At 38.1% G+C, this 27132-nt stretch overlaps 1 protein-coding gene across 11 annotated transcripts in view; it reads left to right on the top strand.

Annotated features, from left to right (window-relative positions):
• The first annotated feature begins 6098 nt into the window (after nt 1-6098).
• Nucleotides 6099-27132, top strand: part of ATOSA (atos homolog A) — an 84092-nt gene continuing 63058 nt past the window's right edge. For 3 of the 11 annotated variants that reach the window (XR_013993276.1, XM_081047294.1, XM_081047290.1), the window contains exons 1-2: nt 6753-7591; nt 7921-8035. Coding sequence is in view for 10 of the 11 variants with exons in the window: in XM_081047294.1 (XP_080903420.1) it covers nt 8020-8035 (16 nt within the window). In the remaining variant the exon portion in view is untranslated. Of the gene's footprint in view, nt 6613-6752; nt 7592-7920; nt 8036-27132 lie in introns of those variants that run through there. The other 8 variants (XM_081047284.1, XM_081047291.1, XM_081047285.1 and 5 more) reach the window with 4 other exon arrangements.

Raw genomic sequence — 27132 nt, 5'->3', positions numbered from 1 at the left:
AAATTTGATTTATTAAAAAAAAATTACAGATTACTTTATCGTACTCTATCTGGTTCATGTGAAGAATTTAGTTTCAATTAAGAGTATTCCCATTTGTGAAAAGGAGTTGGGGATTTTCTGCATTATTTTTGTGCAGTTTTACAAACCTTTTATTTCTTTTCTAAAACCTAACATAATAACATAATAACCTAAGGAAAGATTCTTCTTACGAACCATTTTGAAGATGAAAACTCAAAAACTATTTTTCTGAAATATCTGATCATTTAGTTTTTTATGTACATTTTGAAACAGAGATCACTGCTATTGTTTATATCTACTTTTCAAGTCAAATGGTATGAATTCTATTTTTTTTTTTACCATGTAAATCACCATCATAGAATTCTCATTAGGATGCAATGAACTGATATATTCTGGTGAAAAGATTTAAAGGAAAATAACTTGATTTATAACAGACTTAGTATCTCTATCAGATCATGAAGAATTTAACTGTTTGGTGAAGTCCACCCATCGCTGCTTCTGAAAATAGCTCAGTGTTTGGAGTAAGGAAGTTAGTTCTGTGTGTGATTCTTTAACAGGCATGAAGATAAAAATAACTTCTGGGAAAACTCTACTGGGTTTAAAGTGTGTATTTTGAAGGGTCATTCACTGCTGTGGTACATTCAAGTCTCATTAGGATGCATGGAACTCTTGACAGGAAAAGTAAGGAAAAGCAGCAAGTTCCCTTAGCCCAGAATGTGCTCTGCTAGAAGACATCATTTGGCCGGAAGAGCATAGCTGATTTTCAAATGTCTTTTGTCTTGTTGCTGCTAAGCTACTAAGCCCTAGGGCAGTCCTGTGAAATGGAAATACTAAGTGAGTTACATATGTAACGTTACACTTTCCAATTGGAGTACTTAAAAAAGAATGAAAAGAAACTCAATATATCTAAAGTATGATAATTTCAAATGTAATCAATATTTCAAAAATATTAATAGAGATATTTTACATTCTGTTTTTTTCACACTAAATCTTTGAAATCTGGTTTATATTTTACACTTGCAGCACATTTCAAATTGGATGCTAACTTTTCATTATAAATAATTGATTTATATTTAGAATTTCTAAAATTTGCAGTTGGAAAAAGTAGACTCATATATCCAACTTGTTCCAAACATACTTGGTTTTCTAATAATGGAACCAAGAACCAGTCATTAAATTTATATTTAAAATAATTAAAATAGGGCGGCTGGATGGCTCAGTTGGTTGGAGCGTGAGCTCTGAGCAACAGGGTTGCTGGTTGAATTCCCACATGGGCCAGTGAGCTGTGCCCTCCACAGCTGGATTGGGGATGGCGAGCTCCTGCTGGTCTTGGGGTTGGGGGCAGTATTGGGGGGGCAGATGGCTTTGCTGGTTGGAGAGAGAGCTCTGGGCAGCAGGGTTACTGGTTCGGTTCCTGCATGGGGTGGTAGGCTGCGCCCCCTGCAACTAAAGATTGGGGATGGTGAATGGACTTGGAGCTGAGCTGGGCCCTCTACGACTAGGTTGAGGGACGGTGACTTGAAGCTGATGGGCCCTGGGGTGGTGCACTATTCCCCAATATTCCCCAATTAAAAAAAAAAGAAAATGAAAAGTTCTCTGTTTCAGTAGTTCCGTTTCAAGTGCTCAACAGCCAGATGTGGCCATTGGCTACTGTATTAGCTGGAGCAGTTCTACAGAATAGTGATGGCTTCAAGTCTTCAATAATCATTTGAGGCTTTGCCAGGATAGTGCCACTCAACACAAAAAATGCAAAGGAACTTGAGACCACAGGTCATCTCTGCCCTTAAAGAGATGAAATGAATATGTGGTTTTAAAATCATTAATAAAATATGTGTTCTGAGAAAAAAACAGATGGGTGTGTGTGTGAGTGTAGGCTCTAGAAAACATTGTGGGGTAAGACTTGGGTTTCCTAAAAGTCCAGAAGGGTTTCAAGAGGAATTGGAGAGGGATATTATGTGGAGGAAATGACAAAGGCTCAGTGGCAGGAAGGTGCAGGGTTTGGGTGGAAAACCAAACTAAATGGGACCAATATCAGGTAGTGGTTAAGAATTTATACTCCAGTGATGCTCCTTAGGTATGAATCCTGGCTCTGCCACTTCCTAATTGCTTGACTTTGGGCCTGTTATTTAACTTCCCTTTTCCTGTTTCTTTGATTATAAAATAGGGATAACAATACTTCATAGGGATGTTGTGAAGATTACATGAACTAATACCTAAAGTGCTCAAGAAATGTGAGCTGCTGTGATCACCTAAGTGTGACTATTTGCTCTTTGGAGTTTACGTAAAATAAACGAGAGCCATTTTGTTTAGAACTTGTATCTCAAAGCATTGAGCCCAAGTTTATATAAACCAATTTCCACTCTAAATGTGCAACCATTCTCGATGTTTCTGAGCCTAGTGTCCCCATTTGAAAATCTTGGAATAATTTAACCTACTTCATAATGTTGTAATGGAAATTAAAATGAGTCCATTTAGGAAGCAGTCTCCTTCCACTTATTAACTGTAGCCTTGGGAAAGTTATTCATCTCTGTGAGCCTCAGTTTCCTAATCCACAAGGTGATATGATCAAATATATAATATACATGAAGTGCCAAGCACAATTACTGTCACAAAAGTGAGCAATTATTATTAAGTTTTGAAAAGATCTCAAGTCTTGACAGTTCAGAGAACTTCAGTAGCTCAGCAAACGTTCAGATTAAAGGTTTCCATGGTTTGAAGTTTACAGGCTTTTGTCTTTCTTAGTACTACAGTCGCTTCTGCAGGCAGGAACCAGAATCATTTTTCACTTCCTTATACCTGTGGTTACAGAAGGTCGACAAACAGGAGAGGACAAAGCAGCTAACCAATTTAAGGGAAGGTGGAGGGTTGTTCACATGAACCAATACCTTAGCAATGACTCCCCAATCTTTCCCCCTTAGAAAAAAATTGACCTGCAATAAATTTAAAGTGAATCACTGGAAACGATTTAGCTATGGAAAGGATAGTTTGCCTTTCATCTCATTGTTTTAAGAACAAAAGTACACAGTTTGATTTATTTTTCTACTTACTATGCAAGACTAGATTTATTTATACATTTTAATTAATTGTACTATTCTTTACTTCCACAATAGTTTATGATGAAACAGATCTACCAATCACCCTATTTAAAATAGCCTATTTTCACTTGATGATTTTCAACCACTTATTCATGATCATTTCCTTAACTGTAGGTCATAAGATTGTTCCTTTGTGACACTTGAGAGATTTTCACATTTGCAACTGATTGACTGTAATTTTTACAGAATCAAAGATCTCCACAGTTTGGTGACCATTCAGAACCTGGAACTTTTAGAAAACTTGCTATATCAGTAACACAATTTACAGGCCAAGAAAAAAATGATGGCAGTATTCTTAGTTAAAGTTCTATATTACTTTCCTAGGGCTACAGTAACAAAATGCAACAAACCTGAGTGGCTAAAAACAGAAATTCATTCCCTCACAGTTCTGAAGGCAAAAAGAACAACATCAAGGTATCAGCAGGGCCATCCTCCCCCTGAAGTCTCTAGGGGGGTAAAATCCTCACTTGCTCTTCCTGATTCCGGTGTCTCCCAGCAATCTTTTGCGTTCTTTGGCTTGCAGCAAGAGTCTCTGCTGCACTGTCACATGGCCATCTTCCTGGATGTCCTCTGTCTTCAACTCTCTCTCACTTTATAAGGACAGTAGTAATTGGATTTTGGGCTCATCCCAACCCAGCCTGACTTCATCTTAACTTGATTATATCTTCAAAGGCCCTATTTCCATCACATTCACAGGTACAGGGATTAGAACTTCAACATACCATTTTGGGTGGTCTACCACAATTCAACCCACAACATGTTCCTCCTATTATGAGAAAACACCAAAAGTGTAATGAAAATGTATCCTTCACTTATGAAGTTTGTGCCACCCAATGATTTCCCAACACTCTAGCTTGATCTCACTGCGGAGAAAATGCCCATCAGTATTAGAGGTCCAGTTTGTGGGCATGTACAAGAAAACTTTATCAGTATTGAGCTCCCACTCCGTGCCAAGTCCTTTGCTTGGTGCTAGAGACACAAGAAGAAAAAGGCACCAGTCCCTACTTTGGTGGAGCTCATTCTCACAGCCTGGACTGTTTCCATGGCCTGGGGTATGGTAATAGCCTTGTATTACATAAGTGAGCAAACCAGTTACCTTCATCAGTAAGAGAATTGATAGAGACCATTAAATACACAGTTTTGTTATACAATGCCCACTTCAACAAAGCCTATCAACGCTGAGGGGATTACCTCTTTGCTGAAGATGAGTTAACTTTTTTGAAGTTAATTACTCATAAGTCTTTGGAGTACTAGGGGAAAACAAAATGGAGAACAAATCATATGGAAGAGGGGTATGGTCCTGCCAGCTGTTTTGAGTTCCTTGCTTCACCCACCCTCACTCCTTTCCAAATATGAACCAGAGATGTTTGTTTTGCTTGGGTGCCCCAAGGTACAAACATACTTGTCACCAGCCCTTAGAATTGCCGTTGTATGTAGGTTTTTATTTCCACACACTCTGGACATGTTTTATGCAATTACAGGATTGTTTTAGAATTAGAAAGAAAAGAGATTACTGTCAGAGTCCAAACACCTCACCTTTATAGGTGAAAGAAGGCTGAAGAGTGTAACTTGATCAAGGCCATGCAACTATAGTAGTACTAGAAGCTCCATGAGAGTAGTGACCCTGTTTTAGGTGACTTTTGTATTCTCAGGGACTAGCATGTACCTAGCAGATAGCGAGTGCTCAGTAAATGTGTGCTGAGTGAATGAAACAATAATAGGAATAACTAAAAACACACCTCTTTTAAATACTTTTTCCACTGCCATAATGATCTCCAATTTTTAAACAGACTTACAATTCTCAATGAAAATGTTCAGACAGCATCATTTATCCGTGGGCTGTTAATTATTTAAAAGAGGATTCTTTAGTTTGTGCTCCAAACTATCCAATATTCTCAGCTTCTACTCTCAATATTTTTTCTGGTCTTTGTACCTCTTGCAAATTAAGCAGAGGAAGAGGAACTAAACCACAGATCCTGCTGCCTTGTTCACCCAGTAAGTCTTTTACAATAGCTGTTATCTATCTGGTCCCAGCTGTTGTGCTAAATTTAGGATTTTGGATTATCTGTAACTGTTCTTTCTGTCTCCCATTACGAAGGTTAATTGAGAAGTGATTGTAAAGCAAGTAAAATGTCAGTTCATAAAAGAAACTACATAATACAATATTCAATAATATCAAAGTCAAATCTACCAAGAGTTAACATTTGTAGCCATTACATAGATTAAGGAATTGTTGCCATTTGTCCGAAGTTTTATCTTAATAATGCCAGAACATTTCTTTGAAAATAAAATAACTTCCTGTATGTTTTGTCCTGTTTTGATTAGATACAATCTTAAGGCAGTTGAGAATGTAATTTTATAGTACATACCAACACATCTGGAAAATATTACTAATTTTTCATAATATAAATTTCAGGTATTTGATGGCTGTGAGGCAAACAAAAAAAATGCAATTTCCAATCTTGTACTTTACAAAATCTTTTCTGATGTAAAAGTAACACATACGGTCAAACCTTGGAAACCACAGAATACAAAGACCAAAGTAAAAAAACCTTCAGATTTATCTTAATACCTTCCTGTTGTGATTCTTGTATGCAAAATTATTTCTAAAAAAAAAAAAGGCTTTTTCTAATGAAACCAAAGAGCATGGCAAATTTAGTATTTCTCCTTGCCTCTGTTTTGAGCTCACAACCCCGTCTGTACTTTGCCTATAAACTGAGTAGCTAATAGCTTTAGTGCTTGTTAGGCTTGCTTTTTAAAATTACAGCAGATCCTTGTCATCTGTTTGTATTTAAGGGATGACACAACATCACAACACAAAATGTAATGTCACATTGTTACAGCACAACAAGAAAATTACAGCTGCCCAACAATAACACGGTGTCAGAAGTGTCCTTCTGGCATGAGTCAGTGTTTTAGACGTTATAAAAGTTATTTTTAGCACAGCCAGTGCCTCAGGAGCTTGGGTTCCGAATCCTACTAAACTCCCTAGCGACCTGGGAAATCTAGGGTTGAGGGGGCTTGTTCTTCAACTCCTCAATCCCTGACGCGCGTGGCTACCCACTCTCCTGTTCCGACCACGCTACGTTCAGACCCGGTTCCACTGTGCGCCGCGATCCCCTCGAGGCTCGATCACAACTCAGCGCCAGCATCCCGTGTGGAGGAGGAGACTATAATTATCCTTCCCGTCTGGGGCAGGCCCTCGGATGACATCTCCCCAGTTACCCTGTGCTCTAATCGCGCAGCTCGGATTCCTGGTCCCAGACGCGCCGCAGCCGGCTCGGAGCGCAGGCAGGAGCGCGCGCCCCAGCGCTCGGCGCGTGGCTCCGGGGGCGCGTGGCTCCGGGGGCGCGCGCAGCCCGCAGGCCCCGCGCTCTGGCAGGCGCCCCGCACCTGCACGGAAGCCCAGACCCCGCAGCTAGCGCCCCGGGGCGCGCCGCGCGTTGCCATAACAACCGGGCGCCCGCCGCCGAGGCCGCCAGGGAGGAAGTGACGAGCGGTGGGTTGGCTGTTGTTAGGACACGTGATGCGGGCAGTGTTTTGACAGGGCAAACAGCAGAGAAAGAACTGGGCAAGCGAGGGGGACCCCAGCTGAGGCGCCCGAGCTAGAGACAGCGGGCGGGCGAGGAGCTGGCAGAGGCACGGGGCGGGCGGGCCGGCCGGGGGCCGCAGGGCTTGGGCGCGATTCGGGCGGGGCTCGGGCTGAGCGCTGGGAGCAGAGCGAGGCGGCCGCTGAGGCGGGGGTGCATGGCCACGGGGGCGCCGGGGAGCCGCGTCGGGCTGGTCGTCTCGGGCCCCGATGGCCCCTTAACGCAGCCTCGGGGGGCGCTGCGCGCCACGCTCCGTCCTTGCCCGCCCTGCGCCTCTCGGAGCCTCGGGTCTGAGGTGGGAGTGTGATGTGAGTCTCCGGGCGGGCGGCGGAGAGAAGTGCCAAGAGGAGGAGGGATCGGGACGGGAGAAGAGAGCGAGTCAGGCAGCAGAGGTCGGCCGAGGGAGCCATGAAAACAACTCTCCGGCGGGGAAAGGGGCCGGCGCGGCGCTCCGGGCGGCGGGGCTGAAGGAAGTCCCGGGCCGCACGGGACGGAAGGGGCCCGCAGCGGGCTGGCTGCGCGGCTCGGCCGTGAGCCTCGGCTTGGGGCAGACCTCTGGCCTGGCCACGCAGAGCGAGGGGTGGGGGGGGGCGAGCCGGGACGGCCCCGTGGAGTTCGTTGGGGGCTGGGGGCTGGGCGCTGGGCGCTGGGCGCCAGGAGGTAACTCGCGTCGCTTTCTGATCTCATTGTGTACACTTGGCCTTGGTAGCTGCGAGAAGGCTAGCCAGGGGGTAATTACACAGGTGAGGCTCTGCGGGGCGAGGGCAGCGATTGGGAAGGCGCCAGGGGGTCTTAAAGCGTGTCCTGCGCCCAGGCACCGGGTCGGAGCGATTCTATACCAGCTACTGCGGAGGTGCCACTGTTCCCAACGGCGTTTTTTACAAAGGGGTTAGTTGTGTTGCTTGAATCTTTTTTTTTTTTTTTTTTTTTCCTTGCCTGTACCTCTAGGTTATAAATAGATCTTCCTTTTGGTTCTGAGACACTGTGTCAAAGAAGGACACTTTGGCCTGGAAACCACAGGGGCGGGGAAGAGGGGTGCTCGGTCCCGAGGAGATGGGGGAGGTGGTGCAAAAAGAGTTTTGCTTTTTTCAAACCTGCGGATGGTGCTGTCACCTCAGTTAGTGCCAGGAAGAGGCCTAACTTAACAGTAGTTTTCTTGCAAGGTCTGACTGAGTGTTGGAGCAGGACCTGATTAAATTTATTTTGGTCTTTTTCAGCATTTTGCACACAGCGGTAGCTACAAAATCAGCGGTGAGCCTGTTGAAAGAACCCCTACGTGTATTTCACGGCACCCTGGGTTGAAATTGGATGTGAAAATGAAGCCAGACCGCGGTAAATGATTTATTTAAGTATTTATTTATTTGTGTATTTACTTATTTATTTTATTATTATTTTTCCCCCCGTTCCCCATTTTAGAAACGCTAACCTAATTTTGTGGCAGGATCAACTCTGTGTATCACGTGGGATTACTTGGTTCTGTTACAGATGTCCAGCTGGTAAGGTAGAGAAGTGTACAAGGAAAAGTTAGGATCTGGAGAGGAGGATACATTCTTCAAAACTGTTTGTGAAGTAGTAGTTCCAAGAGAGATTCTAGCGTCTCTCAAAATGAAATTGTCAAGAACAGCATTTGTATATTGCCACAATACTTGATCATTGTATACTTGCATTACTCATTTTTAGGGAAAGTCAATCCAACTTCAGTTTTAAAGAAGTTTATAAGCTTTTTCAACTTAAGAATTTGAACTTGATAAGTTGAGAAAATGCAAAGATTGTTTAAGTTGACAAATATTATTTTATTGTTAGTATTGCTTTCATTAGCTGATTTTTGCACTTTGGGCAAACTCTAAAACTTGGCAAAACACTCCGGGGCTTTATTCAGTGTATCAATATATTGACAGTTAGGGCTGTTAAAATCCCTAGTGATAAGTATGTTATTTCCTTTCCAAATCTGTATTTTCAAGACTTCTGAGAATAATGCATACGCAGTTAGCTTTAAAGGAATTGAAAATTCACTTAGAATCAGTTTTCTTTTGATTAATGGCATGGACCAAGATTAGAAGATTTTAATATAGTAGTAGTTAGGAGTAAAGGCTTCTCAGTTAAATGGAGATTTGATTCCAAGGAAGATAGCTGCAAGAAGATTATCATATTTGGTAGAGAGTTGGACTAGATGACAAAGTTCCTTCCAAATCTGAAACTTTAGGAATGAAAATGTTAATTTATCCTCATATGAATTAGATGCTCATTGTTTAAAAGATATATATTAAACTGGTTATTTTTTTCCATATACTTTTTTCAAAGTGAATTAGAAATACAAATTTTCTTTTCTTGTTAAAATATGTCTTTGGTACTAATGTCTTTTAAAATTCACCAGAAAGAAGTGGAGAAAGCCATACTTAAATTTAGTGGCTTAAATTAGTTTTAAGTGTTTGGCTGTTTCTTAAAATCAGGTATTTATGCATGAAGTATTTGCAAGTGTATTGCTACTAAGCTTGGTTGTGTAGAATGCCAAGTTTAGACTTTTAGATTACATCAGTGACTTTGGAAAAGTGGCACCAAGGTCAGTAATTGCATCTCAGAATAAACAAGCAAATAAAATCAAAGTCGCTATTTGTTTTTTTTGTTGTTGTTCTGTATTGTTGTGGGCAGCACTTAGCTAGATGACAGCAATACTTCCCTTTTCTACATTGGTATCTAAGAAACTGTTCTATGAATTTTCTGGATAACTGAAACTTTATGCTTTAAATCCCCAAAATATTTTCAATTGTAATCATGCTATATGGACAGACCTCTAAAATAGTAATGCTTCCTTGTCCTTTAAAAAAAAGGATATTATAGAATCAATGTAGTTTAATCTTGATGTAATGATAAAGGGACATTATTATAAATGTAAAGTTTGTACTCTTGTGGTAATATACAAATGCCCTGAAGAAGAGATACTTAGATTTATAAGATTTGTTTTTTATGCCTCTAGCTTAAACCACTTCAGCCGATTTGGTTGTTTTTTTTTTGTTTTTGTTTTTTTTTTTTTTTTGGTTTTGACTTTTAAATTCTCATGCTGTCAACATTTTTGTTGCTAATATGCTTATTCTTGCCTTCTTTTAATTTTATCACTTCTAGTCTCTGGGCTAAAGAACTTGATAACCATGCTTAACACTAAGTTCTCTATAAAGTGAAAGTAAATAGGAGAACCTTTCAGATATTCATTCAGAATCTCAGTCAAGTGTATGAAATCTAGTGTAGAAATTTTGAGATGTTTACTTAGTGAGATCCAGCTGTGCTTCAGAGAGTTTCTAAATAAGTACAATAGGAGCCTCTTACATACATGATTAAGTGTGATGGTTGGCTAGTTGAAAAAGTCAATGTAAGTGGGAAATTATAAAAAATAACAGCCTTAATTATTTTGCCTGTCTTTTGATGTAGGATCAAGGCCATTTTGGGAGGTGAAATGGGGTCTGTTTTTCAGAGTTAGATATGATTTTTTTTTTGGTATAAACTGCACCAGTAATGTATATCTAAGATTTCTAGTTTTGTTTAATGTGAGTAGGACTTTGCAGAGCAATCTGAGTGTGGAATCTTCTACATTTAAAATTTTTAAAAATTATTTAATGTTTCACACAATTTTATAGGTGATAGTCTATAGGAATTTGTTTTGGTGGGAGAGGGAATGTATGTTCATCAAAATTATGTTCATCAAAATAGGCTCTTTCCAAAGCATTCGACATAGTTTTCACAGAAGTAACTTTTTTTGCACTAATTTCATTGGCTTATGTAATATTCAAATAAATTAGTTATTATCTAGTAGGATAAACAGGTTTCTAAAATAACACCAGATGCTAGTAAAGCATACAACTTAACTAGCTGAAGTAAAAGTATGCAGGCAACTAAAAGTACAGTCCTCACTTAATGTCGTTGTGGAAACAGACTTTAAGCAAAACAACATATAACGAAATCAATTCTCCCATAGGCTAATTGATATAAACAAGAGTTAAGTTCCTATGGCATATTTCTGGTCATAAAAACATCACCAAACTTCTAAATAAAGACCCCAAACGCTTCTAGTATTAAACATTGAAATGTGAGCTATACATGCATTTAAGAAAGATTAATAAAACAAGGAATTAATTGTTTTTCAACCCACTTATTCCAGTTCAGGGTTGCAGGTGGCCGGAGCCTTTCCCAGCCGCTCAGGGCACAAAGTAGGGAGAACCACCCTGGACAGGATGCCCTTCCATCGCTGGGTTCATCACACATTCACACTCACTCAGACTGGGACAATTTAGACATGCCGTTCACCTCACATGGGTACCTTTGGAATGTGGGAGGAAACTGGAGAAAACCCAGGAAGACATGAGGAGAACGTGCTAACTCCACACAGACACCCATCTGTGAATCAATTTTTTTCTCATCAACGTTATAACAAAACAATAGTTGAGGGCCTGCTATGCCCTGTTAGCTTCTAGTGTCTGTTAGTTTGCTTTTATGGAAGGTACGGAAAGCACTGGTGAATCCTTCTAGTCGGTTAAGTGAATATCAGGAGAGTGTGTACTGTATTGTCAGATAACCAAGATGTTAGCCTCTATAGTGTGATGGCTCCATTTCACAATTGTCAATAGTATTGTACCATGGTGTGAGGTAAACCTTTATTATTTTTAAAATTTTAAAGCAGTTACATAACGTTACTTGGGCAGTGCTGCCAAAGATGACTTTTGATGTTATCATTAGCACAGGCTGTGGAATCAGAGCTGTCATTGTATCCTTGTTCCATTACTGGCTAGCTGTGTCGTCTTCCCGAAATTACTGAGTCCCTGAGAGTCTCAGGTTCTTTGTCTGTAAAATGGGGATAATTCCAATTTTCCATGGTTGTTATAATGAAATATGACAGTGTTTGCCACAGAGTAGATATAAATTAAATGATAACTTTGATCATGTTAAACAAGACGTTACAGAAGCTTGTATGTTGGTTAATTACAAAATATGTTCAACAAAGGTAAGGAAATAATCAAATGTGCAATAACCTAACAGTATTTTGTTTTATTTTATATTCATAGTGTTCACCCTGCTAGGGCTCAAGCAGATTTAATCGGTTTTTAATATATAGTTATCTGAGAAAAATACAAAAACTACCAAAGGATGCTTGCTATTTATGTGTAATTTATGTCTTTATACTGTCATTGGTTATTACAGTTACAGCTTAATTTCTCTATGTAAGGGGTGACATAGGTCAACTAAGCTTCCTGGGAATGGATTTTTAAATGATGTTAACGGCTGAGTAGAGCTGGGCAGCTGGGAAGGTTAAATAACCTTCCTTGTACTCAAGGATGTATGTAAAGTCTGGACCTGGCCCCAGATGTGTATTAACTGTCCAGTGTTTCAAACGAAGTCTAAAGTATGATCTTCGTGTAGAAGTAATTAAAACATTATGTTATAAATGTATGCTATTTCTAATTTTATTTACTTTTGAATGAGTGGTGTTTTTTCCCCTATAAAAACATATTCAGAATAATGGAATATAACCTTATGTTTTGATTTCAAAAGTTCCCCAAATTTCAAAGTCTTAAGTTTATGGTGTACAACAGTCTGAGGAGAATCAAAATCTTTTTAATTTAAAAGATAAATGTCAATTGCTATGCTTTATGCTTTGGTTAGAAACAGTTTTTCATCTGGTATTTCTACGAATGTTACCTGAGTTTATTAACTTATAGAAGATTAAGGCCTATAAAATCTAGTAAATCACCAATAAATTAGTAATTTAAATACACTGTGTTTCAATTCATATTTAAATACATTGTAGGCCATTTATGATTCTTAAGTAAAAACTATTAATGCAAAACTTGTTCCACAAGCAAAATACCGAACAATTTGATTTTTTTGAGGTTAAAATTGAAAGGAGTGCTGCCTTAGTTCTTCCCCTTGGTAAAGATTGAATGTTTCTTTTCCCCCAAACTTCATATGTTGAAATCCTAACCCTCAAGGTGATGGTAGGAGGAGGTGGAGGCTTTGGGAGGTGATAAAGTCATGAGTGTGACGCCCTCATGAATGGCATTAGTGTGCGCATAAAAAAGGCCCAAGAAAGCTCCCTCACTCCTTCCACCATCTGAGGTTATAGTGAAAAGACAGCCATCTAGGAGGAAGCCAGCTCTCACTAGACACTGAGTCTCTGGCTCCTTGATCTTGAACTTTCCAGCCTCCAGAACTGTGTTGTTTATAAGCCACCTAGTTTATGGTACTTTGTTATAGCAGCCCAAAGGGACTAAGACACCCCCTTTCTGATTATATTACTAATTTAGGCTTTAGCCTTAGTATTGCAGTGGCTTATGAATTTACTTATAGTTTAATGCAACCCTGTTAAGCTCAAACAGTTTCTTCCTAGGCAACTGAAATAGGAGGACTAGAAAAGAATAGCAAGGGAATGGCTGCATAGGTTAGTTGTTAAGAATAGTACATTGTTAGCCAATGTAAATCAAACAATAGAAATGACAGGTGTTGGCAGAAAAGAAATGTTGACCAGATTAAATAGAGCACCTTTTGCTATATTCCCAGATGGAGGTGGCGGTGGTAGTATTAGTAATAACAGCTAATACCTGTACATACTTTGTGCTATGCACTGTTCCAAGTAGTTTGCATATATAACTCATTTAATCCTCACAGTTGCTCAAGGAAGTAGAGGCTGTTGTCATCTCCATTTTATAGATAGATGAAACTGAGTCAGGGAGGGAAGTTTGATAACTTGCCCATTGGTACGCAGCTAGTAAGAGGGCTAGCCCAGATCTGATGTACATTTGAGTACATGCTCTTAACTCTGACTGGTAGCAGTAAGTCTTGTTAAAATGGGGAAAAAATATTGGGACCAAACTGGCTTAAAAATAGGTTTGAGGGAAACTCAAAACCGATTTGGTAAGTATTACGACCTTGGGAAGCTCCTTACCTTCTCAGCTTCTTCGTCTTCGCCATGGGGGAAATAACAGTGCTTTAATAGGGTTAGTAATAGGGTTATGCTAAAGATTAAGTAAGTTAATGTGTGTAATATGTATGCTTAGAATAGTGGCTGGCACACAGTAAACATTCAAATGTGAACTGCTATTGTGATTGGACATTTTCTAAATTAAGAAATCAATCATTTAGGGAAAGCTGGGGAGGACCAAAGAAAGGGGCTAATTCAGCTATACATGTTTTGTATACTCACGGTAATCTCAAGTCAAAAACTGGCCGCTGTTGGTCTCTCATCCATTTACACTTATGATCTTGACACATCAGTAGCTGTCAAATAATTGCTATTGATACAACTTCTGAGAATCAGATACTGAAGGGATTGACATAGAGGTTCCCTGTATATGCTTCCGCCTGTCGTCCAGTATGAAGAAAATGATTCAGTGGATGGAACACTGTCGTTTCTTTGAAGGAGGAGAACAAAGATTAATTGAAAGGCAGAATTGAGCAACAAATGTATACATAGGCAGAGTAACTTAAAAGTTGATTGCCTTTTCAGCAAGTGAAGAAACCCATGAGGCCTGAGCATTCTGCATTGTGAACAAATACAGATAAAAAAAATTAGTTGTTAAACCTAGAACATTTATATTTCTTCTTTTTCCCTTCTCAACTTTGTACCTAATTATGCTAATGTTTTCTCCCCATGTGAGGCTAAGGATTTCAAAAATGGAGAGAATATTAAACTTAGAATAACTAATACGGACTCTTTTATTGTAATGAAAGATCAAAATTGTTACCTGGAAACAGTATTTTTTTCTGAGTCGGTAAACTGAGGTCAATTTGTCAGTCATTAATTCTGACTTTGCTCAAGTGGGTGAAAAATCAGAATAGTTTCTTGATTATGTCAGACTTTCTTATTAAACTGAAATAGGATGGACTGGGTAAAAATGCCAGTAGCTAGTAAAAATATTTGGACAGCAAATAGCAAATAGCAAAGACACCTAGCAATAATATGAGCTGAGCTTTCTCTTATTTTCCTGTCCATATAAAAGATACTCATTCAGTAAAATTATAGGAAGGCTTTTTGCATCTCCTCCCCTTGTTCACCATGCCTAGCCCCACTGGCCGCCTTTTAGGTTTTTGATTGTCATTCAGGGCCTTACATGCACTATTTCTTCTGAAAAGCCTTTCTGTCCAGTCATCACATTGGTAACTCCTTGACATTCTGTTGGTCTTGGCTTAAATGTCACTTTTCAGAGATGATTGAGCACTGTCTAAAGTGCTCAATTAATGTTAGCTATTATTATTTATTAAATGGTCTTTGTTGTTCTTTGTTTCAGCAGTCTTGTTTCCTTGATACCATTTACCACATCTTGTACTCCACCCCCGTTTGCTTATTGCCTGTCTCCACAACTAGACTCTCAAGTTCCTTGAGGCCAGCATCTTTGTTCTTTATGCATGGTAGATGCATTGTAGGTGCAGAGGAGGTGCTAAATATATATTTGTGGAAAGAATGAATGACCAGTATGTCTCAACGTTTGTGGATCAAATAGGAGTAGAAGCAGATGATTAGCAATCATTGTTTTACTCATACCAAGTTTTACTCACACCAAGTTCAGCTAGTTAAGGGATTTGTTTGCATTATTGACTGTTAGGCTATTATCACAACTTTATACCCAGTTTTTTAAAAAATAGACTTAAAATATACTTGCCTGTAATTAAAGGAACGATATATTTTTTAACTGATTAACTCTCACTGAATTGAAATAAAACACTGTAAAATAACTAAGGAGTAGGCAAAAGCTATGTGGTATAGGCGGTCCCCGTTTATATATATCTCATTAACAGAGGATCCACACACACACATTTGTTGGAAGCTCTCTGCCCTCCATCCACCATGCCGAATTTGCTCCTGTTGCTGTTTCTGAGCAAGAGAGATTAAATTGGTTGGAGAACTTCAGGTTTACAAGCACAAGTAAGTAGGATAGGTCAACAGGAAAAAGACACAAAGGATATAAAGTTTATCCTTTATTTATTGGTGATCCATTGTCACAGGTTTTATGACTTACGTCCTAAACCTGTTTTCTTATCTGTGATGTGTCCCGGGCTCAAAGTGTTACTTCTGAACTTCAGGTCAGATGATGTGTCAGAGAACTTTGTAAGCTGTGAAGTGCTACGTATATGTATATATTAGGTCGACTGGTTTACTCTATGGGCAGGTAGTTTACACAGGCATCTTAGTCGGGGCTACTCTGTCTAAAAATATCCATTCACACAGTGCCTGATTTTTATTATTTTTAAAGTTCCTCTTTGTTGTCTGGACATTATACCAACTAGAAGTTCATTTTCATTAATACATGTATATTTAGTTATACATTTTAGGGACTGTTGAAATGATGGCCATGTTTTTGTATAAAATTAACTCCATAGGGCCCTTCTTACCATCATGTTGTAAAGCAGAAAGAGTTAAGATGCTAAGGCTTTGCAGTCAAACTTAGAAATTCTAACTTCAGCACTTACTAAATTACCTTGAGCAAATTACACAGCCTGTCTGAACTTCAGTTTTTTTGTTCTAACACCATCAACTTTCAGGATTGTGGGAAAGATGAACTGAGAACCTGTGGCTCAGCACCTAGGTACCATATGCCTGGTAGGGATTGGTAAGTGTTTTACTTCCAAGAATACACAACTTGGATCAGCTGCACTGAGAAGATGAGTGTTCCAATGCTCCGTTGTAAAAGCTAATCAAAATAGGCATAAGAGATCAACAGACCCTTACTGTGTCACTCTGAAATTTGTATGCTTATACACAACCAGAGGAACTCAAAACTGGCATTGAACTATCCATCTGTAATGCATATGCAATGGGAGAAGGAAAGTAGGTAATTGGAGCACACCAACTATTTCTGGGTGATAACATACTGTATGAGCATTTAGAGCATCACTAGGACAGAGATTGGGGCTTAGGTGGACACTAGAAGGAGGTTGATGGAAAATATTAGAGTAGTGAGATAGTGCCCCAAATTGCTTTTTTCTTTATTTCAGAATATTACTTAGGATTGATTCAGTGCTTGGAACATAGTCCTTCTACTACTGTGACTCAGAATTTAGATTTGTTCCGTGATGCTGCACGGAGTGGTCATTTTCGGTTAAACTTTGGTAGGCTAGCCTGGAATCTAATCATAACTCACATTATTTATAAATAATAATAATTATTCCAAATATGACCGTTTCGTCAGCTTAAAAGCTTACCCCTTTTGGAAGCACAACCAATTTACAGTTGGGGATTAACATTTCAAATTAACATAAAGTTTCCATTTTTTTATTTTCCCACTTACCGAGTTTATATGTTTTTGAATGGAATTAAAATTTGCTATTAATATCTGAAATCAGGCCATTTATAAAATTTATCCTGACACTTAGAAAATTCTTTATACTTTTTAACCAAATCACCAGTTTTCTTTTGTGAAGAGATAACATGGTTTGTCACATTATTTAGTGGGTCATTTCTACTTAAATTTATAATAAGAGAATGTGTAACTTTAGCATTAATATTGGCAAATTGCCTTTTTTTAAAAATTAAATTTATTGGGGTGACAATTGTTAGTAAATTTACATAGATTTCAGGTGTACAATTCTGTATTACATCGTCTGTAAATCCCATTGTGTGTTCACCACCCAGAGTCATTTCTCCTTCCATCACCATATATTTGATCCCCTTTACCAAATTGCCTTTTGTTTCTGAGGTTTGGTCTTAAAACTAACTTTAGGTTAGACCTCTATATCATATTTGGTATACTCGATGGAAGGATACTGATATACAATAAATTCTGATTTATTCCTTTTACAGAATAATTAGCCATAGGATTTCTTTAAACTTCCCTACTTTGTTTGCTTTGTAATTTAATTTACATCTTAAGTTTTTAAAATTTCAAAGCCACAGAAAAGTGGAATCTTACAAATAACATCCAAATAACTTTTCATAGATTGTGAACATTTTATCTCTTGTTTTTAGCTCTCATTTGATAGATAGGTGGATAGGTAGATTTATTAGATAGAAAGACATAGGGATTTATTTCGTTTTTTATTTTTTATTTTTCCCCCCTTCTTCTGCCTCCCTGACCCTCCGCCTCCCCCCACCCCCCACTCCGGTGCAAGCCGTTGTTTCTCAGTCTGGTTGTGTAGGACACAGCTCCCTGGCCCATGCTGGTTTTATGAGCCTTGCGCTCCCCGGGCTGAGGCAGTCAGTTGCCAGTCCTTGGTGGGCCGCTCACCAGCTTCTCTTGCCAACCTTCAGCTTCTCATGGTGGCCCAGCTCCAGGGAGAGTTGTTGTTCACAATCTTAGCTGTAGAGGGTGCAGCTCACTGGCCCATATGGGAATCAAACCTGCGACCTGGGTGTTAGGAGCACAGCGCTCTAACCACTTGAGCCACTGGGCCGGCCCCTTTTTAAAAAATTATTTTTTAATTTTTTGTTTTTATAATTTGAGAGTAACTTGCAGACATCATGATACTTCAACCCTGTGTACATGGAGCTGGCTGGTATCAGCAATGTAAAAGCTGATTTTGTACATTTCTTCCCAAGTCTGCGTCAAGTTGGTCGCTTAATAAAATCAGCGATGGAAATTGATGTTGCTACAAAAGAGGCTTTTTTTCTCTGGAGAGCCAGTTGTTAAACATTTATCATCATGCCACTTCATGTATCTCCTAAAAATAACGTTCTCCTACATATCTGCAATTGTGCTATCACACTCAAATCTAACATTGACATGATACTAATATCCAGTATGCAGTTTACATTCATATTCCCCTAGTCATCCTAATATTATTTTTATTATCACACTGCCTTTTAAGGAAGTAAGTTGCTTCCTGTTACAGAAAGGGAGTTAGACCCTGATATTGGACATTTAGAAAGGTTTTAGAATTTATAAACATTTAGAAAGGTTTACAAGAATTTGTAAAAGAAGTGAATAAAATTATTGGCTTTTGGAAAAAAAAATAGGTCATGTAAATTCAGTAGTTAAGATTTTAGCAGCTTTTCCTTATTTAGCTTAAAAAAAAACCATGACTTAGACAAAGTGGATTTAAGGGAAAAATAATTGAAATTTCAAGATTTTTTTCAATTGAAAGAAAATTATATTTGCATTGGGAAGAATTATATTTTTCATTTAAAGCTTCAGGCTACCTCTGTGACCTCATTTTCTTAGTACCCTTCTAAGGTTCCCTGCGCTCTGGGCACACTGATCTTGCTGTTCTTCAGTCACCACAAGCACACTGTCACTGGGGGCCTTTGCATTTGCTGTCCCCTGTAGGAATACAAGTCTCAATGACTGTCCTTTTCTTCATTTGACTTTCTGCTCGGTTGTCACCTCCTCAAAGAAGACTTCCCTGGTCATCCTGTCAGGAAGAGTGCAGCTCTTTTATTCTCTCTTTACTCTGCGTGACTCTTCTTCATAGTACTTATCCATGCTTAACCTGATGTTCTGTTTATTTATGTGCTTTTTTGTTTTTCTCCCCCGTAAGAATGCAAGTTTCATGAGGGCAGGGACTTGGTGACGTTTGTTCACTGCTGTTTCCCCACATGTGGACTGGTGCCTGGCAGTTAGTAGCTGCTCAATAAATATTTAATGTCCAATGAATGCTTGCGTGCATTTTAGTGTCATTGTGTTGTAGCATGAAACTTATTATTACTGGAGACGGTTATGTGTTCTTTTTCTGTGGTTTGTTAGTTTGGTAATCCTACGAATTAATTCCCCAGTGTCAGCTTTTGTTTCTAAACAGGGATACTTATGACCACTTCTCAAGGTTATTGGGCATCAAATGAGATAACTACACAAATATAATGCAAGACATTTGATAACTGAATAAATGGTAGCAGTCATGTCTACCATCAGAGTTCATAGGGAATGATTAATTTCAGCTGGTGTGATTAATTCCAGGGCAGAGGGTGTCCTTTGGCAGAGACAGCAGCTATACTGAGCCTTAAAAGACAGGTATAAGGGGTGGCCAGTTAGCTCAGTTGGTTAGAGCGTGATGCTCGTAACACTAGGGTTGCTGGTTCGATGCCCAGTGTGCGAGCTGTGCCCTCCTCAAGCAGATGGAAACAACTACTTGGAGCTGATGGGTCTTGGAAAAACACACTTAAAATTAGAAGGAAAAATAAAAGGTAGGTATGATTTGGAACAATGGAACTTTACAGAGATTGAGAGGGAGAGGACACTAGAGGACATTCTGAACAATTAAGGTGTTTAAGGCATAGCATGTAGACTATGGTGAATTGGAGGGGTTATTTCTGTTTTTCCTTTGCCACCATTCTTTGTACTACATGACGGATTAGTGTTCCCTTTAGAGAGCGTGTTTCTCTTTCATTTTTACAGTTGGGAAAACAAAGTCCAGAGAAGAAGTAATCTGTCCAATTACAAAAGTAAAACTCAAAATTTCCTCCTAGCCAGTTGAGTATTTTCTATACTACGCTGCCTATAGCAAGAACACAATTACCTCTAGGTTTTGGCACCAGAAATGACGTAATTGCCTTCTGGCCTTCTTCAAGGAACTTGAAAGAAACAATGGCTAGGTGATTATATTTTAACATTGTTCTGCAGTTAATATGTACGTACCTGTATAAGAAAGCCAAGTGGAAATAGACTCAGTAATGAAATATTTCATCCTTGAAACTAAGATGCTAAAAAGAGAAAGGAATACAGTATAAAGAAATTAGAATTTAAAGATAATATCTAAAATTTAAAAATCAAGAAATATCAGTGTAAGCTTATTATTTAGAAGTCTAGAAGAAATCTTGTCTTTAGTTTTATCGTGTGAAAAACAGGGCTAGTAATAATACCTATTACTGGCATAATGATTAAATGAGGTAATCAATGTAAAGTGCTTAGAATTGTATTTGATTCTGAGGAAAGATTCAATAAAGGTTACCTACTAATGTGAATATACTAACATTTCTTCAACGGGTAAGGTAAGAACACATTCTGAGTGCTCGAAAGGAAACACACAGAAGCAAAGAGAGTGACTAAGGGCAGGATCCAACCCCCTTTGGTTAGGATGATGAGGTAAAGCCTGTCTGGGAAAGTGAGGCGAGGACAAGAAGGGGCCAGCTGTGTGAGGAGTGAGGGGAAGAACATTTCAGGCCAAGGGAATAGTATGTGCCAAGGTCCTGAATTTAGAAAGAGCCTGGCATGCACCAGGAACTGAAGGAAAACCAGGACACAGAACACAATTTGTGCATCTTTCCTTTTCTCATTTGAGACTGTCTCTTTCACCTTTTGTTGTTGTTGTTATTTGTTCTTCAAGGGCAGGGACATCTGACTTCTTGCCTGCTGTATCCCTCACATCTGTCATGGTGCTTGGCACGGAGTTGACATTTATCAGATGCTTGAAAAAACATTTAAGCGCCTGTTGCGTGCTTAATCATTGTCAGTACCTCATGGGGAAGGATTTGATCTTTCCCCTCCCTTTAGACAAGAGTAAGCTAGATGCAGTGAGTTGCATACGGTAACTTTTTTTTAAAGGGCATTTGAAAAAACAAACTGGCACACAGTTATGAAGCATTTCAAATAGAAAATATCGCAAATTTTATATTTTGACTCACATCAGTGAGTTTCATGAAGCAAAATCATTAAAAAAATTAAAGTGGTTTGAGTCAACTGTTTTATATCTGTATTTGTACCATGAAGTTCAAATTTTCTTGGAGAATGGGATGGATTAAATGCTATCTGAGACGGTCCTGGTTTATGCCTGTTGTCCTGTGTTCCATCCTATTTCACAATTGTCTCCATTCACTCTAAATATGTCACTGTTTGGACAAAGAATTTTGTGGTCACTCTCATTATTAGCCATTTTGCTGTCCTGCTAGTGCACTCAAATCTTGTTTTCCATTAACGTGTACAGTTAACTCTTGAACAATGCAGAGATTAGGGGTGCTGACTGCCCCCCATATATTTGAAAATACGCATGTAACTTTTGTCTCCCCCCAAACTACTAATAGCCTACTGTTCACTGGAAGACTTACCAACAATGTAAATCATTGATCAACATATTTTGTATGTTACATGTATTATATACTGTATTCTTACAATAAAATAAGCTAGAGAAAAGAAAATGTTATTAAGAAAAACTGTAAGGAAGAAAAATACATTTATAGTACTATACGTACTTATGAAAAAAATGTGTGTATAGGTGGACCCATGCAGTTCAAACTCATGTTGTTCAACAGTCAGCTGTGTTTCATTCTGTATTTAGATAGCTTTAGTATATTTTGATGTAGACAATTTGCTCCAGCTGTGTTCTGTAGGCTAGTGCATCTCATATTTTAGGATTTATGTGGACTCTTGTCCTAAATCAGGGGATTGACAGCATGGACTGCTTGCTTTGATTTAGCACAAAACACTTGGATTTTGTTTCAGAAATGCTTGATTTCTAAAATGTTTCTACCAAAACGCACCTATATTGACAAAATGTTCTTTTATTCAAAGTCATCCGAATTCTTATGAACAGGGCCTTTTGCGATAAATATTATATTAAATTAGTGATTACATGGTATATGGGTAAAATGACTTAATATTTTTAGAATTTACTGTTATGTTTACTGTTACATTTACTGTGTTAAATATAGTAAAATTGAGACATTTGGATTCCTTTCCCTCTCTTCTCTGAAACAAATATTCATTGGGCACCTGCTATGTGCCTGGCACGTATGTGCTGGAAATCAAATGATGAACAAGAGCTAACATGGCCTCAGGCCTCTGGAACTTGTACTCAAATGTAGTTTTTCCTGGCTTTTCTTCCTGAGTCAACAGACAAGTCCAGACTGGTGGTTACCATGTGCTGTTATGGACAAGGCACAGCGGGGGAGTAGGGGAAGTAACCAAAGAGGAAAAGAGTATTAGACAGCTGGTACAGACTTACAGAATTCCTACATTTCACTATTCCACTGTTCTTTTCTACCTGTGGTGGTCTCAGATATTTTTGGTTTGAGTGTGTGTGTGTGTGTGTGTGTGTGTGTGTGTGTGTGTGTGTGTTGGATGTTCTGTTTTGTTTTGTTTTTGAGTGAGCAGTGGAAATTTATTCTCAGTAAGTGCAGGATTCAAATGAGGTGCTTAGTTCATGAGGCCTTACTGACTTCCTCTATGCAATGCAGCTGAAACACTATTGAGGCATTCAAATGATAAGTACTTTCCACTGGCTTGCTGGTAAAATAATTGTATAAACTAACATTGTGTTGAAAATGGAGAGCTTTCATAGACAAATGGACTGTTGCATTTGTGTGAGGAAAAAGAAAACTGCTGCCTCCCTCTACACAAAAGCTATACTCAGTAGTTTCAATAGTTATATTCTGAATCCTTTGGGATCTCTATACATCAGTGTCTCTAGTAGTGTAATGTCACCTCTAGTAAAGAGGGTTTGTAGAACTGAGTTATGGTGGCCTGGGAGGCGTGTGAATTCTGGTTGTAAATCTCTAGCAAGTACTTTTTTCTCAAACTCTATTTAGTAAAATAAAACGTCGTATCAACCTTTAATATTATATATACTTCCGGAGTCCATGTTGGTTGAATGTGTTATAGTAGAACCAAATACCTATTTGGGGACAATGTACGTGATAGTGGTAATTGAGAGATTATCACATGAAGCAGTGGCTTTAATTTTTTTTGATTGTCCACGATTGCAAAGGCAATTCATGTTGCTGCCCCATAACAACACACCCTCTTCCCAAACAAGAATAGCCTTTACTCAGTCTTGCTCATGAAATGGTGGCTGATCTTTTCTTTTCCCTATTTTATTTAAAAATAAAGTGATAGTCCCAACACCTTAAATTCATTGCCCAGCACATTTAGTCCTGCAGTTTATTTTATTTAGCATTTAGAAAAACTAGAAAGACCTGGGTTCAAATTCTGGTTTTGTCACCTGCTTTATGTAAGCTTGATCAAATTACCTAACTTCTTTGGGTTTCAGTTTTCTCATTGGTTAAAACTGAGATAATAATGGTATTCATTTTACAGGTTTTTGTTTTTTTCTTATAATGACGTAACCTGAGTAAAGTGGTTGTGCCAGGCACTTAAACATATAATCAATGGCTATTTTAATTCTCTCCAAAGTTTGTTAGCTTAGGGAATTGGGAATGATAATAATAGTGAATCTTCTTCAGGGAAAAATTAATTCAGTTTTAGGTACATCAGAGTTTGAGGCGTTATAGTTAGCCAGAAGAGTTTAATCACCATTTGGAAATAAGACTATATGAAATAGTCTGAAATTAGCAAATTTAAAAAAACGCAAACAAACTTTGGGGACTTAACAATTAATTCTTTCGTAAAGCTACATAAGGTTTACTTAATTCTATACAACTGGTTTACTTTATCAGATTTCAGCTAACATTCTCCAAAATTTAAAATGCAGAAGTTGTCATTTGTATAATCATTGGCATAATTAGTAGAGGTAGTGACACCTACCAGTGATAGGTAGTTGTAGAAAAAAACCAAAACAGGACTTTGAATTAAACCTGGATTAGGTGATTCAACTAGATAACCCACCAGCTACCTTAATCTCTTATGATTTAATTTCTTCATCTACAAAATATTCTTATTTCACAAAATTACAGTTGTCAAAGGGACAGATAAATGTAACATACATTATGTTCGTGAAAATACTTTTAGTAAAACATCATTTTATCAGAATAAAAAATTCATTACTGGTTCTAGATTTTGATTGTTGTTAATTTTAAGGAGGGCACGGCTCACGGTCATGTGGGGATCGAACCCGGCAACCTTGGTGTGTTGTTAGCACCATGCTCTAACCAAGTTCTAGATTTTTAAGAGTGAATCAAACATACCATTCTTTATAAAATAATAACAGGAGATTAACAACATCCCAGAACATGTCTTTAAGGAAGTATGGGTAAAGAAGTATGGGTATACCATACATAAAAGTATGGGTATACTTTTAAAGAAGTATGTGCATCTTGGCACACATTTTATGTAATAATGGTGATACTAATTTAGAAAGACTAAGTATATAGGATATTGAAAGTGAATTTTTACACCTGATCTTGATACTTATTAAATTTGACTTGTGTGTACAAGATATTATTAGACAAAGTGTATGTCCGGTAGCTTAGATTATAAATAACCCCTGTTCTAGCTCATTTTAAACAATGTAGTATAAATGATGCCAAAAAAAACAGGCTAGAACATTTTCTTCTCTCCAAGATCTTAGATTTTGTAAACAGAGCTCTGCTCCTGGAACTAATTTAGGTCATCATAACCCAAAATCTTTTGAAAGATGAGAACCCCAATTAAGACTCTTTGGTACTTTTTAATATTTTAAAATTAAGAAGTATTTTAGCTCTTAAAAGCACAGTATTCTTGGATCGCTGTTTGGCTACTTGCCTTATTTGTACCATGTCATAATGAATATAAATCACTGGGTAATCATTTCAGCAATAATGATTGCTAGGAATCTCCATGCAAGTGGAAATTAATGTAATTTATTATGGCTTAATTTGTCCCAGAACTGACCTAACAGCATAACATTTTGTTTTTGAATAAAAACTGATTTAATGAGAAAAACCCTGAATTTCCAAAACTGGTAATGATGTTAAATTTTAGCTGTTGTTTAGTCTTTCTTGCAAATTAGTGATTGAGCTGTGAAATGTGTTGTGAAATGTGACATATTTAAGAAACTTAAAAAATATCAGTGTCATTAAAATCTTTCTTTGCTAGTCAAGGTTTAAATTTCACCCCCTTCGTTATTAATATGGGATACTGTTAATGTATTGCCCTTTATTTGTCAGGGTGTGTGTGTCTGTGTGGGTGTGTGTATGCATGCACATTCACCCTTTATTAACATCCTGTAGTCCTGATGTTTGCAGAAGAAAAGAGGAAACCTAAATTGCTCGAGAGCAAAGTACTGAGCTAGGTTGTTTATAACTCTTAGAGAAGTTGTTATTCCCACTTTACAGATGAAGAAATAGATTGAGACAAGTTAACTAATTTGACAGCACAGCTTGTTCAGTGGAAAGAACTTGAGCCCCTGACTCTTCTCCATTATATTGTGCTGCTTTAAGGGATCTTTCCAGTAACGAGGTTGGATTTTGTGCAGATTTACAGTGCTATCTCCTAGAAGACCACCAGGGATAACGATATCCTATTAGTATAGCATGGTGCTATTTTCACAACCATTTTAACCTATGTTATTTGATCCTTACAACATATCAACATTGCGGGGGGTGGGGGGAAAACAAAAAAGAGAAGGATTCCTGATTTAAAAACAAGCAATTTTAGAGAATTGCTGAAGATCACAAAACTGATTAGAGGTAGAGTTTACATTAGAACTCAGATCCGTGGTTCTTGGTTCAGTGTTCTTTCCCACTTCCTTTATCGTCTTGGTTTAGGTATGTGATCTGTGATCATGAAATAGTGAAATTCTACAGAATGAATCTTTTATCCTGTCCTCATGTAGTGATCACACTATAGCTACAGCCTGGCTCTCTGTTAAGCAGTCAAATCCTGTTTTCCTGTATTATATGTAGTGTGCCATTGATAGAGAGTTTTGGGGTGTAATGGGGCTGTAGTGCTGGTTATTGAATGAGTAATAAATGAAAAATGTTAATTTGAGATTACTGTATTTAAACTTTATTCTTACGTCATGCCATATTTGCCTTATGGAAGTGTATATAAGAGAGGAATTGTTAAGGAAAGGATGACAGTGTTTAAATTCTTAGATCAAGAAGACCAAATTTGAATCCTGGCCTTGCCCACTTAGTTCTGGTTACTTGGGCAAGGAGCAAGCCAGTTTCCTCATCTGTGGGCATAGTAACCACAGGGTCAGAGGAGATGGGTATGTAAAGGGATTAGCAGCATGCCAAGCCCATAGGCCTTATGTATGTAGTACGGTAGCTTTTTAATCAGTAACTTTTGACGGGTTTTTTGTTTTTTTTCTAGCAGTATTTCTTTTTGTTTAGAAAGTGTCCAAGCCAGATGATTAGCTCTAAAGTATCTTAAAAAGTAGGTAGTTCTCAATTATTTCAGCTAACAGAGAGCATAGATAATTTGAAACAATTGATCCTTGAAATGATTCCATTTTATATTTGGAGTATGTACTTTAAAGAAAACTTACGGAAGATCTGCTTTCGTATTTCTTTCCTTGCATTAGGGTAATATAAATAATTTATATTTCTTGAACTAGCCCATTTGGAGAACCCGATTATGACCATGCTAGGTGGGGTGCCGGGGAATAGGGGTTTTTCATGGTTGGCAGTTGAGAATTGAGAACCTGAGACTAACATTTAGTATAGAATTTCATAGTATTCAGATTCTTAACTTGTAGACTCTTGAGATCTACAAAGTAGATAATGTGCCATTATGTTATAGCGTACTCATTTATAGCTTTGTATGCCAAGATGAACAAATCAGAGAAAAGCAAGCATACTTCAGAATTATATAAAGTGCCTTTTTGAAATTTATTGGCAAACTGGCAGCACAAAAGAAGCATTT

The sequence above is a fragment of the Rhinolophus hipposideros genome (assembly GCF_964194185.1).
Source record: "Rhinolophus hipposideros genome assembly, chromosome: 5".
NCBI classification, from domain to species: domain Eukaryota; kingdom Metazoa; phylum Chordata; class Mammalia; order Chiroptera; family Rhinolophidae; genus Rhinolophus; species Rhinolophus hipposideros.
The sequence above is the reverse complement of the archived record's forward strand: the minus strand, read 5'-3'. Positions and strand labels throughout refer to the sequence as shown.